A 14,044-nucleotide genomic window follows, 5' to 3' on the forward strand; every position below is an offset into this window, starting at 1 on the left:
GATATACATATTTATACCATTCTGATATTGTGTAGATATGTTTATTCTATTTTCAGCCAGCCTATCAAATTGTTTCTGCTTCTCCACAGTCTCTATAATTTACATTTCAATTGTTCCATATTATTCCATTTCCATAAAATTACATTTCAATTGTTTTGTTATGTCAGTGCACCACAGTTTAATAAACCATTTCTTTTAAAACTAGACAATTACATTACTTCCAAATTTTAACTATTTTAAATAGTGCTGCAGAAAACAACTTATGTAGATTGCTGTTTGCTTCTGATTAATAGTTTCCTTAAAATAAATTTCAAGAAGTAGGATTACCAGGCAGAGACATAATGCTTTCTATAGTGATTCTGTAGCTTTCCAGTGCTATCCACAATTAAGAGTGCCCATCTCACAAGTGTCCAGCGTGAGCAATTATTTCCAGAGGATTTTATTTTGTTTTATTTATTTAAGATTTTTTTTTATTCATTTATGAAAGACACACACAGAGAGAGAGAGAGAGAGAGAGAGAGGTAGGCAGAGGGAGAAGCAGGCTCCATGCTGGGAGCCCAACATGGGACTCCATCCCGGGTCCCCAGGATAACGCCCTGGGCCAAAGGCAGGCACTAAACCACTGAGCTACCCCAGGATCCCCTATTTTGTTTTATTTTTTGCTGCCTTAGTTAGGTATGATGACATCGTGAAGTTATTTTAATTGGCTCTGTAGACAGGTACTGCAGCAGTCCCCCTCTTATTCTGGTTTCACATCCCGTGGTTTCAGTTACCTGAGGTCAACCATGGTCCGGAAACAGGTGTTCCCCCTTTTGGCTCATTGTCAGAAGGTTAGTAGTAGTGCAACAGCACGTTACGGTGCCTATGTCATTAACCTCCTGTCATCCCATCAACTCACATCATCACAGAGAGCGTGAGTGCAGTCCAATAAAATATTTTGAGAGAGAGAGGCCACATTTACATGACTTTTATTACAGCATATTATATATTATAACTATGCCATTTTATTATTAGTTACTGCTGTTTATCTGTTACTATGTCTAATTTATAAAGTTTATTTGTTCATAAGTATGTATGTGTAGGAAAAAAGACAAAGTAGACATAGAGTTCAGTACCCTCCTGTGGTTTCAGGCATCTGCTGAGGATCTTGGTGCATATCTCCCATAGATAAGGGGGACTCCTGCATTCTGAGAAAACAAAAGACCCAGTAGAGAACATGTTTAAATCTGCTGTCCTCCTTTGCTGAGTTCCCCAGCCTTTCCAGATAAGGGGGCTGAGTGCCTCCAGGAGGGAGACAATGAGCCTTACCTCAGTGGGCAGTGCCTGCATTCAGGCTGGTCCCCCTAACTCTCCAGAGCCTCCCCTCAGAAAGAAGCGTACTTGTTTCTGTTAACAGCACATATAGGCACTTGGGCTCAGAGCTTCTGTTTCTGAATCCCCAGCCCTTACTCCCAGGTCCTCAGGCTTGCACCCTTTGGAGTCACCATTTCCCCTGTGGTCAGAACTTAGTCATCAGAGCTCTGATCAAAGCCTCTGCTTTTCTCTTTGTTTAGACAGTTTCCAATTTGCTAAGATGACCCAGATAGTCTTCTGTGGGTCACATCCAAAACCTTGCCAGCACCATCTGGTTGGTGCCACATTAGGTTCCATTGAAAACAAACAGGGATCCCTGGCAAAACTTTTAATGGCTGTGACCAGGCAAAGTGACAGCTTTGAAAAATGATGCTCAGCCTCATTGACCCAAATGAATGAGCAGTCACTGGTCCTGCAGGTGGAGGTTTACTACTAGGTAAGCCAGGGTAATCACGTTCTAGAATGCTACTTCTGCACTTCTCTGCAGAAGGATCTCTGTTCCAGAGGAGGGTGGCACATGTGCACACGGCAGCCCTCACACCAGGTTTACCTGGCAGCTCTGGGATAGTTGTGATGGAAACCACACCGTTGCCAGCAGCAGTGATCCTGGGGGTATCAGGCCACCCCGACCCTTCTGGCATGTGTCTTCAGGGAGCAAGGCCTCTGGCCCTATCTGGATACATGGCCATCTATGAATCAGGCCAGACCCCACCCAGATCAACCTGAGAGCCAAGACCAAGGCCCTGAGTCACCTGCTGCCATGTGGCCAGACAGGCTATGAACCCAGACCCATTACACTTGAAAACTTACATCTTTTTAAACTGTGACCTGACTTCCCTGCCTTCCTCCCATTTTAGTGGACAGAGGCATGTTTGTTTCCAAGGTTCACTTGGTATAATCTTCAAACTTGCTTGAAAATCTCCTGGAGGTCTTGTGAAAACCCGTGTTGGGGCCCCAAACCCAGAGTTTCTGATTCAGTAGGTATTGGAATAGGGCCCAAGAATTTGAATTTCTAACAAGTTTCCAGATAATGCTTATGTACCTGGTCAGAACGCCACACTTGGCAAATCAGTATCCTTACTTATGACTAGATGCAAGTCAGGTGTAGGTGAGCACATAGCAAGAGGGAACTACTGGCCTCTGTTTTAGTTATGATAAAAGGACTGATCCTCCCTAGCTGGACCTCAATTCCCAGAAATGGATGGAACTTAGAAGCCAGCATGGATGCATATGCACACATACACAAAAACATGCACACACATACCACAGACTTTGGCATCATGGAATCACCTTGAATCTGTTTCCTCCTGTGGGGAAGGTCAGGATATTTCACCAGATAGCTGGATTGAGGGTCCCTCTCATAACCTGTGGAACTGCCTCTTGTGTCTAGGCCTTGTATGGACACACACAGGCTGTCACATGCCTGGCAGCATCGGTCATATTCAGCCTCCTGGTGAGTGGTTCCCAAGATTGTACCTGTATCCTGTGGGACCTGGACCACCTCACTCACGTGGCCCGCCTGCCTACCCACCAAGAGGGCATCTCTGCCCTTGCCATCAGTGATGTCTCGGTAAGGCCCTGCTTTCTCAATGTCTGGGAGCCTGACTGGTAGCCTGGTGCCATACCCCAAGAGGAAACCCAAGGGAAGAGACTGACCACCCAAGAATGTTGAGAAGCTCCCAGATATATGGAATATTTTTTACCCAGGCAGAGTGGAGCCATCAACATGTGTAACATATGGGTCTAGATTTTATTTTTTCCTTTTCTGTTTTTCTCCCTCAGGGTGGTGGGGGTGGTGGGGAGTGTCTGTCTTGGCACAGGCATGCAGTTGGCTTTGGTAAGAGATCTGCTGGGCTTGACTGACTAATTCAGCCATTGACTACAAATCAGTGTTAACTCAGCAGGTGCTTTTGGTCTCCACAGCAGGAAGTGTTTCTACTTGTCCCTCCATGCTGGCCACCATGGATGAGCCTGTCAGGAACATATGCATGTGAGAGAGACAGAGACAGAGAGAAGAGAGAAAGAGTTAGAGAAATATCTAAATCTCAGTGTGGAGTTTCTCCCAGGCTGGAATCCCCATCATAGGGCACAGAGTTCCCTGAAGGTTCCAAGCCTCTGCATCTGCTCCAGTAAAACCCTAGGAGTTTAATACATGGATAGAATGGTCAAAGATAATAGAAGGAAGGGGAGAGGATGAAGAAGGCTTCTGGTACCAACTTAGTCAAAAGTGGTCTCCAGGTAGGCCTGAATCCAGGATGAATGTTATATGGCAAATAGAGGGTGGATGGATGGATGGATTAATAGATCTGTGGGTGGATGGATATTTGAGTGAATTAGTGGGAGGATAGGTAGATGGGCAGATAGAGAGTGGATGGGTGGATGGATGGTGGGTGGATGGATGAATTGGGGGAATGTAATGGGAAAGGTACCAAGCTCTGATCTGAGAGAGCACAAAACCCATATAGAATAATGTCCTCAAAGAAGATTTATATCAGGACAACAACTTGTTGACTTCAACTTGTCCTGAAACTAATTGAGTGCCTGCTGGGGGCCCAGTGCTGGGTGCTGGGCAAAGATGTATCATACACGGTCCTTGGCCTCAAACAGACTCTATACCAAACAATTCAGGAAGAGACATGGTGGAGCCCAGCCCAGGGGGCTATGGATGGGTTCTGAGTTCCCTACATCCCTTTTGTGGTTAGGGCAAGGCTCAAAGACATGGTTCCAGCTCGTTTTATGAGTCCTCAGTGACAGTGACCACTACACCATTGGCTGTAAGATAGACAAAAACTTGAGAAGGAAATTCTGGACATAAATGTTATAGGAGATTCAATAATGGAGATATTTTTCCTCAGAAATTCCCTTCAGAGGGACATTGTTCAACTTTATGAGTCATGTACCATCATTCAAACCTCTGTACTCTGCCCTCCACCAGGTGATATCCAGATCATCTTTATGGTTACAGGGCTGGCTAGCCAGGTACAGGTCCCATGTCCAGAGCCAGGGGCAATCTCCAAGCTGGGTCTTCTATGCCAGTCAGTAAATGGCCAGGGAGAGGGCTGTGGGAGGAGCTCCAATAGTGAGCCAATCAGCCTGTGTCAGAGAAAGCAGTATCCAAACACCTGATTGCAATATGAAAATGGCCAGGAATTTACAGTGCATGAAAATACAGCAGACCGATGAGTCATCTGTGAAGAAGTGAGTGTCTTAGCAGGTCTTGGATTACCCTGATTAGTCTTCATAAGATACCAAATTAAGGCTGCTTGACTGCATAAACCCTGGGTGAGCAGGTAATGGGTGGGCAGGCCATGACTAGCATGGAGTGACCTCAGCTCTCACCACTGCAGGGAACAATTGTCTCCTGTGCGGGGGCCCACTTGTCTCTGTGGAATGTCAACGGACAGCCTCTGGCCAGCATCACCACTGCCTGGGGCCCTGAAGGAGCCATAACCTGCTGCTGTGTGATGGAGGGGCCAGCATGGGACACAAACCACGTCATCATCACTGGGAGTCAAGACGGCATGGTTCGGGTAGGTGTGTCTTGGGCAGAATGAAGGCATGGTACAGAAAGTGTTTTTCTCTATTCTGCTCACTTCCTCCAAGAGTCTAAATCTATAGGCTGCATTTGAAACCAGGCAGCATACCAGATGAGGTCTCCACAACAAGTGAGGGCAAAGGCAAAGCTCATTCCAGGCAATCAATCAATCAATCAATCAATCAAATTATATATATACTTTTATATACACATACATTCATGTAATGAAATAAACACTTATTATCACAAGATGTGAAAGCTGAATGGTCAAATGCACAAAAACATAGCTCAGTGCTGAAAAATATTTGGGCCATCCATTCACACACTTACCCATCTATCCATCTCTCCATCCATCCATCCATCCATCCATCCATCCATCCACTAATCCATCCAACTATTTCTCTCTACACCTTTTCATCCATCTATCCATCCTCCCATCCATCTATCTTTTTATCTACCTATCTGTTCATCCAATAATACATCTACCTACCTACCCAACTATTTACTATTTATCTCTCTACCCTCCCTCCTTCCTTCTCTCTCTCTCCCTTTCTCTCTTTCTTCCTTCCTTCCTTCCTTCCTTCCTTCCTTCCTTCCTTCCTTCTTCCCTCCTTCTTTCCTCTTTCCCTCTACCTCTCCCTTCTTTCCTTCCTTCATTCCTTTCCTTCTGTCCAATGATCTATCCTTCCACATACTCATCCATTTATCTATAAATCCATCTATCCACCCACATATTTGTTCACCTATCCATCTATCCATCCACCTAACTCTGGCTCTGTGCCAAACTCTTCATACAAGCCATAGGGGACACAGAAATGAATGGTAATAGGCCCTTACCCTCAAGATGCTCATATTCTAGAAGAGAAGACAAACAGAGAATGCATGCTCTGACCAGGATAATCAGAGAGTGCCATGGATCCTCTGAAGAAGGCCATGGAGAGGGTAAGCATCAAGAAACTAGGAAGAGAAAAAAATGGAAACACTGAAGTATGAGGATTAGCATAAAATGAACAAGGTAATTTTTCTGAGACTGACAGGAAGGATGAAGGAATGAGTAAAGATAAGAAATAATTCAGAGGCTTACTCAAGAAACTGTTAATTGAATTCCACAGTTTATGAAAGGAAACATCAACTGAATTTCACAAGGTATTCAAGAAAATGCCCACTGCATTCTACAAATATTTATGAAAGCTTGAGTGTGCCAACATGGCTACAACTTGGCCTTGCCTTCCAGGTGTCCATGCCCCTAATCTGAGAATAATCATGGAGATAATACTTGTAGAATAAATATATGGTGACAGTCCAAAGGGAGATTGGATTTATCTCTAACAGACACGGGAGGAGGCGGCAGTATAGCTGAGTCCCAAGGATGAGGAAAAATCCCAGCATATGGAAAGGCTAAGCCGGCTGAGGGGCCAGTGTGTCCAGAGGAGACAAGGCTGAGGAGGGCCCCTTATGGTGTCCTCTCTGCGGGCTATGAGGGGCACAGGGTCTCTGCAGAGCGTGGGGCATCCTGGACTAGCCAGAACATGAGAAGGCAGCAAGGCTTGGGCTTGGTGGGGTGCGGTCCCCACTGTGGGTCAGAGGAGCCTGGTCAGAGGAGCCTGGGCTGGCTGAGCAGCAGATGCATTTTTCACAGGCCCCCAAGTCATGGGTGGGAGTCTTTCATACACTCAGCATCATTCATCTAGGATGGTAATTGAGCTCCTGGGATGGCCCAATGCTGTGCTAGGCCTGATGTGGAACTCACAGAAGCATTAAGGGGAGGGTGGTCCTTGTCCTTTGGCTATGGAACATCCAGACTCAGCAACTGAGAAGCCATATGTTGTCAGCCTGAGGACACTCACAGGAGGACTTAGGGCCCAGAGCCAGACACAGAGGCCTAGCTGCTGAGTGGTGAGGGAGGCCTCTGGGGACGGTGGCAGTGGGATGAGAGGGCATAGCTAAGTAAAATGACAATAAGCTAGCTGCTGAGTCTCACCCCTACAGCTAAGAGGTTGAGGGCAGATGCACCATGGTCACGGGAGTGCCGAGTGAGCCCATCCAAGCTGCAACTATGCTCTGCTGAAGCCTAAGTGATTTTTTTTCCCAGAGAATACATTAATATTAGAGGTGAAAGGGAACCATGCTCCCACCTCTTCCCTTGGAGTCCCTTGGATGTGAGGAGTGGGATGGGCCCGAGGCTACAAACAGGATCATTTCCCCAGTCATGGCCTTTTCTTTTTTCTGGACAGATTTGGAGGACTGAGGACATGAAGACATCTGTTCCCAGGCTGGCAATACCAGAGGAGCCCTCACAACCTCCAAGCCCTAGAGGTACCTACCCTACTGAGGGTGCAGGGCACCCTTGCCTTGCTCGGTTTTCCCTCTGCTCTCCCCTCCTGTAGCTGCACTCAGGGCTACAGAGCCCAGGGAAACCATCGAGTCTCTCTGGATGTTGCCAAGTTGGGGAGACAGAGCACAGTTTATTGCAAGCTGCTGGTGGGATGTGAAGCATCATGGAGAAGTCCTGTTGCATCCTGGTCCCATCATGCAGGGACCAGTAAGCTCTGGGATGCTCCTTGGACATGTGAACAGTGGTGGTGGTTTTAGGAGCCCTCAGCTTCTGAATGGGGAGAGGGAAGGACACACTTTGCAGAGCATGGTTTGATGTTCTCCATCTACCTGCATGACTCCTCAATGCCAAACTTCCCAACCTAGGGCCTGGGTCCAAATACCTACTAGACTGGACAGCCAGGCTGCAGACAGGAGTGAGGAGGGGCCAGGGAGGGGCCTTGCCGTATGCCTGGGGAGAGGAAGTGGTTCCATAGTGCCCTAGCCTGCCCTGGTGATCCTGGCTCAACTTCCCCAACTCCCCCTGGCAGGCTGCTCAAAGTTGGTCTGGGGGTCCTCTGCATCAGCACCACCCAGGAGCCTTATTAAAAATGTAGACCTGAGTCCTGTTCCTACCTTATACCCCAGGAAAAGATTGGGTGTTGTTAGAATTTCCATATCCAACAGGTCCCCAGGTAAGTGTGGTGTGCACGACTGTTCCAGAGCCTCCTTTGGGTTGTGGCAGATGGGACTAAAGTAAGAAAAATCTGTTCTCCCTTCTGCCATCATGGCCACTGGTACTGCCAGCACCTTGGCCACCATCACAGAGCTTGGAAGGAGAGGACTTGACCAGGAGCGGTTTCCATTGTGCCCACTTGCCATACTTCCTCTTATGTGTCACAGCAACACTGTGAGGTATATTTTACCTCACGCATGTGAAGGATAAGGAAATTGAAGCACAGAGAGGCTTAGTAACTTGCCCAGTTACCCAGAAGCACATGACTACTACAGTTCTCACTTTTGTAGTAGTGAGAGCAGACACAGGAGACGTCAGACTGACTTCATGCTGCCAGACTGACCTCCACCACAGCTACTGCCATGCATCACCATCAACAGCACCTCCCCCTGCTACAGGCTCAAAGGTCACCACCAAAGCTATCCCCGCCTTCTCCAACCACAGCTGCCCCAGTGGTCCCTGCCATGACCTCCTCCAATGCAGCAAACCTTCTTTCTCAGCTCCATCTTCATCAAAGATTTTGGCCCAGAACCCAGACATCTTTCCTGGTGCCCATGATGAAAGGAAACATTGTTACCATGAAGTGTGGATTCTCCTATTATCCTGAGTCCTGGTTTGCTCTGCTTCCTAGGACCCACGATCTTTCATGGAAGAAAATTTTCCAGAGGGCTGAGAGCTGCTTTCTGAAGAGTAGCCATTCTCAGCTAGTTCCTTTCTGGAATGTACTTCACCCCTCCTCGAGTCATTTAGTCATCTGATTCTAGTTCTTTCTTCATACAAGCATACACAGATATCTGATCAACCCATCTTGAGCCCCAGGCTCTGCACTGAGAATCTCTTCCTTCAAAATAATGCCATCTGGGAACACTTGCCAAATGGGCTGACCCAGAGCAATGACCTCACAGTGACCTCACATTTACTTCATTGTTCCTAGTGTCTCAAGGGTCCTCTGGGACTGCAAGGAATCAGCTCATCTTGGAGTAAAAAGAATTGTGCATTTTAAGAAACTTAAAATACTTCTTTGGAGAGAGAGCAGAGGTCAAACTTCCTCCCTGATTGCCACCCACTTAGAAGAGAGCTAGCCCAGGGTCCTGATTCTCCAGCCTGCCTGTGAACCATTCTGGGCAGCACCTGCATGAGAGGGGGCCAGTTCAGGCTGGGGCTCCACTGCCCATTTCTGAAGCTATGGAGGCCCAATGAGGAAAAAGTGGATGAATGGATGCTGACCGTATGGAAAGACAGATGAACAAAGTGACCTCAGAGACGTTCTGCTGGTTCTGGAAGTGCCAGTGGATTTGAGGGTTTCTACTCAGGATCAGCAGTTGTGCTGAAACCGCCGTGCTCATGGGGAGTGGGGTCCGGAGCAATGGGAAGTGAGATAAAAAGCAGATGCCAAAGCTCTAGACTTGGCTCTGTCCCCAACAACTTCTCTGTCCCTCACTTCGCCCTGTGCCAGATGGAGGTACTCCTGTACATCCTAACATGAGGACAGAAACAACAGGACATACAAAAGAATCCACTCAACAAAAGGCTTGCAAAAAGGCAGGTCATCCTTACAATTTTTGCAGGCTTGTAAAAGCCTTCTCCCCTAATATAACAGCTGATGACATTAGGGAGCTTGTAGGACAGTCTCAGGCTGGCAGGAGTCCCCTCAGGCCCAGGTCCATGTCCTTCTCCTGCTGTTTGTCCTGACGGTGCCTGAGGTCACTACTGCCAAACAGAATGGAGTGTTGGGGTTGTGATCACAGTTCAAGGGGGGACTCAGGTGAAATGACACAAGGGCACAGACACATTCATGAAAACCAGACTGGGCCACAGTAAGGAGATATAGCAAATCCATGTGCAGGCTTACAAACCTAACCCAGTGGTGGTCTTGTGGTTCTCATAAGATTGCTCAAAACTGTTTTGCTGGAAAGCGACACTATTGGGCATGACACAGGGACATGACACATGTGTCCTGTTGGTGTGTATATTACTGCATCCCTCAGGTGTCTTAAGGGACAAGAAAGGAGATCTTTGAAGATATTAAGGATGTCGCATTTGTGTACGGAGGTAATCTAATTTCTGCCTGGAATTCATTTATTTGTCATTTGAAGCAAGGACCAACCCAGTTGAGCACAATTCATTTTAGGAATCACCCTGTAGGTTTGAACTTAATCTGGTACATGAGAAGTGCTTGGGAGGGCTTATTGCTTGGACTTTTGCACAAACATAGAAGGCACATACATTTCCCAGAGCACAGGCCTGTGTGTGCACACAAGAGGCCATCGTGGCATAGCTGGAACAGCGGCATCGTTCCTGCCCGGCCACCAAGGGACCAGGCAGGGATGTACCCAGCTGATGTCTCTCCATCTCACCACTCCATGATGAAGGAATTACTGTCTGCCCCCAAATGCAGTCATTAAAATGAGTGAAGTAACAATCATTGTGTTATATTTTTTTTTTGAAAAAACGTTCTCAGCATTTAATTATTGGTTGTGGCGTGAGAGGATTTAGATAAGTTGATAATGCCGACTTCATGTAATTTATTTTTACTAGGCAATTATGGGCTGCATTACATCCTGGCAGCAAGGTATTGTGGGGCATCTTATTAAGCATAAAGCCAGTAAACACTGATGAACAATTTTGCTGAACTAGGCATGCAATTTAGAAAGCAATAATACACAAATCCAATTTGGTACACAATGGATACCGCAGCACGTCAGCACATGTAACTATCACAGCCTACAAATTAAATTGGGTTGGCCCCTTTTGCAACAGCACAGGCCAAGATTAAATATATTTCCCCCCTCAATTTAACAAGTTGCTGACCACAAATATAAATATGTGTGTATGTGTTTGTGACCCTGCATGTGGGTGTACACTTGCACGTGTGCGCGGCCACTTGGCTTTCCTAACTATTCTCTTGCATGATTCCCACAGGTCACAGGTGGGAGAAGAATCTTGCCCTGTGTCGAGAGCTGGATATCAGCCTGGCTTTGACGGGGAAGCCCAGCAAGACCAGCCCTGCCGTGACAGCTCTGGCCGTGTCCAGGTAACCAAGGCTTGTCTTCTTAGGGCCTCCGGCAGGGGGCACAGAGGCCACCCCAGGAAGGTCCCCATGGCTCTAGGCTCAAGTTGCCCAGCCCTGGGAGGTGGCTTCATTACTACAGGGACCTGGGACAGCCCACCATGCACACGAGGCAAATGAGGTGCCCGTGGAGGGCCCTAGGAGATTTTTGTGACACACACATGTTCTTGCTCTATCTCTTTCAAATATCCGTGAACTCATAAAGAAATCTAAAAGGTAAACGTATATGGCTTTGTAGTTTCATCCTACAAGGGACTTTTCTCCTGAGGCCCAGTACCAATAATAATATTTGGTGTGGTGATGCTACATTCCGAAAACAAACAGACAAACAAAAAACTTTTGAAAGCTCTAGACCAAAGTAGAAGAGCCAAGTGTCAGGTGCTATGCTTGATAGACATTATTTTATTCTTCACAGTTACCTAGTGGCAGTAAGTGGTACCCACTCTTAATAATCCATTTCTCACACGAGGAGGTGTCATCTCAGGAGGCCAATGGGCCTTTGAGAGCTGCTTCCCTTCTTCCTTCACTGCCCTGGAGTGGGTGGCTCAGGGTCCGTGGTGGTAACCACACAGTGTCCTAGAAGCCAGACTGAAGTGAGGTGGGCTAGGGTGGGATATGGTAAAAGGGATGGAGAGTCCAGAGCCCCAACTCTTTGTCGGGAAACTTGCCATTCTTGTGGCTGGGGGATCTGGCTATGTTTTGACAGGACAGCAGGCCCACCTGGAGATGCTAAACAGAAAAGTTAGGGCCTCACCCTGGATTCCTGGAGCCTGGACAACTTGGAGTGTCCCCCCATGCTCATAAGGGAGGCCATAACCTTCATAGTTCAGAAGTGCCCCTTCCCCTGGGTCAGAACATTCTCCGGTTCTCCCAGCTGCTCCTCCTGCCTCAGGTGAAGGCCAGGTGCAGGCCCTGTGTCAGTTTCCTGGGAGAAGTAGAACACACGGGCTTTGCTCTAACACTCCTGTCTATTCCTTCTCTTCGCAAGGAACCAGATCAAGCTCCTGGTCGGCGATGAGAAGGGGAGAATATTCTGCTGGTCTGCAGAAGGGTAGGAAGCCTGAGACGGTGGGCAACCGTGTGTCCTGAGCGGCAGCAGCACCCGGTGAATGCAGGCTGACGCAGTGCCCGGGAAGCAGAGGAGTCTCCCCTGAGGCAGAGGCTGCTGGCCATCAGGGCTGCACACCCTGAGCCACTCCATGGCCAGTGGCACTTTGGCCTTGGGTTGTCCAAGGACACACTGTCAAAGGAGAGCCCCTGGGAGGCTGGGAGTGGCAATCTGGAAACTGACTGGCTCACAAGCTGCCCATAAACTCACAGAACTCACCTTCTCAGAGGGCTTATTACATTGGGGAAAAAAATCAGGTCGCTTACTGGGAACTAATGGGAAAAATTGGATTGTCTTTATTTTATTAAAGCAACTATTTTCCAAACACAGGTGGGCTCATGAGTATAAAATCACCATGCTTTTCTACTCAGGTGTTTGCATCCTGTACCCAGAAAGGTAAAAAGGCCTCAGGGAAGCCCACCCCACTCTTAGAGTGTTTCTCAAGCCCTCCTATCTCCCTCCGTGGAATCTGGCTCTCCCTCAGGCTTGCCTGCCAGGCAGGGGCTCATGGGGAGCTAGGGGCACGCTCAGGAGGCCCACTCCTATGGGTGAGCCACAGTATGTGGACCTCGGTTTGCCCATGGCAGGGTAGGGAAGTCAGCCAGGGAGGCAGCAGAGAGACCCCCTGCCCTTTTCTTTTTAATAATAAATTTATTTTTTATTGGTGTTCAATTTGCCAACATACAGAATAACACCCAGTGCTCATCCCGTCAAGTGCCCCCCTCAGTGCCCATCACCCATTCACCCCCACCCCCTGCTCACCTCCCCTTCCACTACCCCTAGTTCGTTTCCCAGAGTCAGGAGTCTTTATGTTCTGTCTCCCTTTCTGATATTTCCTACCCATTTCTTCTCCCTTCCCTTCTATTCCCTTTCACTATGATTTATATTCCCCAAATGAATGAGACCATACACTGTTTGTCCTTCTCTGATTGACTTACTTCACTCAGCATAACACCCTCCAGTTCCATCCACGTTGAAGCAAATGGTGGGTATTCGTCGTTTCTAATGGCTGAGTAATATTCCATTGTATGCATAGACCACATCTTCTTTATCCATTCATCTTTCCATGGACACCGAGGCTCCTTCCACAGTTTGGCTATTGTGGACATTGCTGCTAGAAACATCGGGGTGCAGGTGTCCCGGCGTTTCACTGCATCTATATCTTTGGGGTAAATCCCCAGCAGTGCAATTGCTGGATCTGGGTCATAGGGCAGGTCTATTTTTAAGTCTTTGAGGAACCTCCACACAGTTTTCCAGAGTGGCTGCACCAGTTCACATTCCCACCAACAGTGTCAGAGGGTTCCCCATTCTCCACATCCTCTCCAACATTTGTGGTTTCCTGCCTTGTTAATTTTCCCCATTCTCACTGGTGTGAGGTGGTATCTCATTGTGGTTTTGATGTGTATTTCCCTGATGGCCAGTGATGCGGAGCATTTTCTCATGTGCATGTTGGCCATGTCTATGTCTTCCTCTGTGAGATTTCTGTTTGAGTCTTTTGCCCATTTCATGATTGGATTGTTTGTTTCTGTGCTGTTGAGTTTAATAAGTTCTTTATAGATCTTGGAAACTAGCCCTTTATCTGATAGGTCATTTGCAAATCTCTTCTCCCATTCTGTAGGTTGTCTTTTAGTTTTGTTGACTGTATCCTTTGCTGTGCAAAAGCTTCTTATCTTGATGAAGTCCCAATAGTTCATTTTTGCTTTTGTTTCTCTTGCCTTCATGGATGAAACTTGCAAGAAGTTACTGTGGCCGAGTTCAAAAAGGGTGTTGCCTGTGTTCTCCTCTAGGATTTTGATGGAATGTTGTCTCACATTTAGATCTCTCATCCATTTTGAGTTTATTTTTGTGTCTGGTGAAAGAGAGTGGTCTAGTTTCATTCTTCTGCATGTGGATGTCCAATTTTCCCAGCACCATTTATTGAAGAGACTG

At 47.4% G+C, this 14,044-nt stretch overlaps 1 protein-coding gene across 3 annotated transcripts in view; it reads left to right on the forward strand.

The window, feature by feature from the left end:
* The window catches only part of WDFY4 (WDFY family member 4), a 286,883-nt gene extending 274,441 nt beyond the window's left edge, over positions 1–12,442 (forward strand). For all 3 annotated transcript variants that reach the window (XM_025989725.2, XM_072739274.1, XM_072739273.1), the window contains exons 58-62: positions 2,744–2,923; positions 4,701–4,883; positions 7,123–7,204; positions 10,860–10,971; positions 11,996–12,442. In XM_025989725.2, the coding sequence (XP_025845510.2) occupies positions 2,744–2,923; positions 4,701–4,883; positions 7,123–7,204; positions 10,860–10,971; positions 11,996–12,062 (624 nt within the window). In that variant the 3' untranslated portion in view covers positions 12,063–12,442. The remainder of the gene's footprint in view (positions 1–2,743; positions 2,924–4,700; positions 4,884–7,122; positions 7,205–10,859; positions 10,972–11,995) is intronic.
* The last annotated feature ends 1,602 nt before the right edge of the window (positions 12,443–14,044 follow it).

This window comes from Vulpes vulpes, chromosome 15 (assembly GCF_048418805.1).
Source record: "Vulpes vulpes isolate BD-2025 chromosome 15, VulVul3, whole genome shotgun sequence".
In the NCBI taxonomy this organism is placed as follows: Eukaryota; Metazoa; Chordata; class Mammalia; order Carnivora; family Canidae; genus Vulpes; species Vulpes vulpes.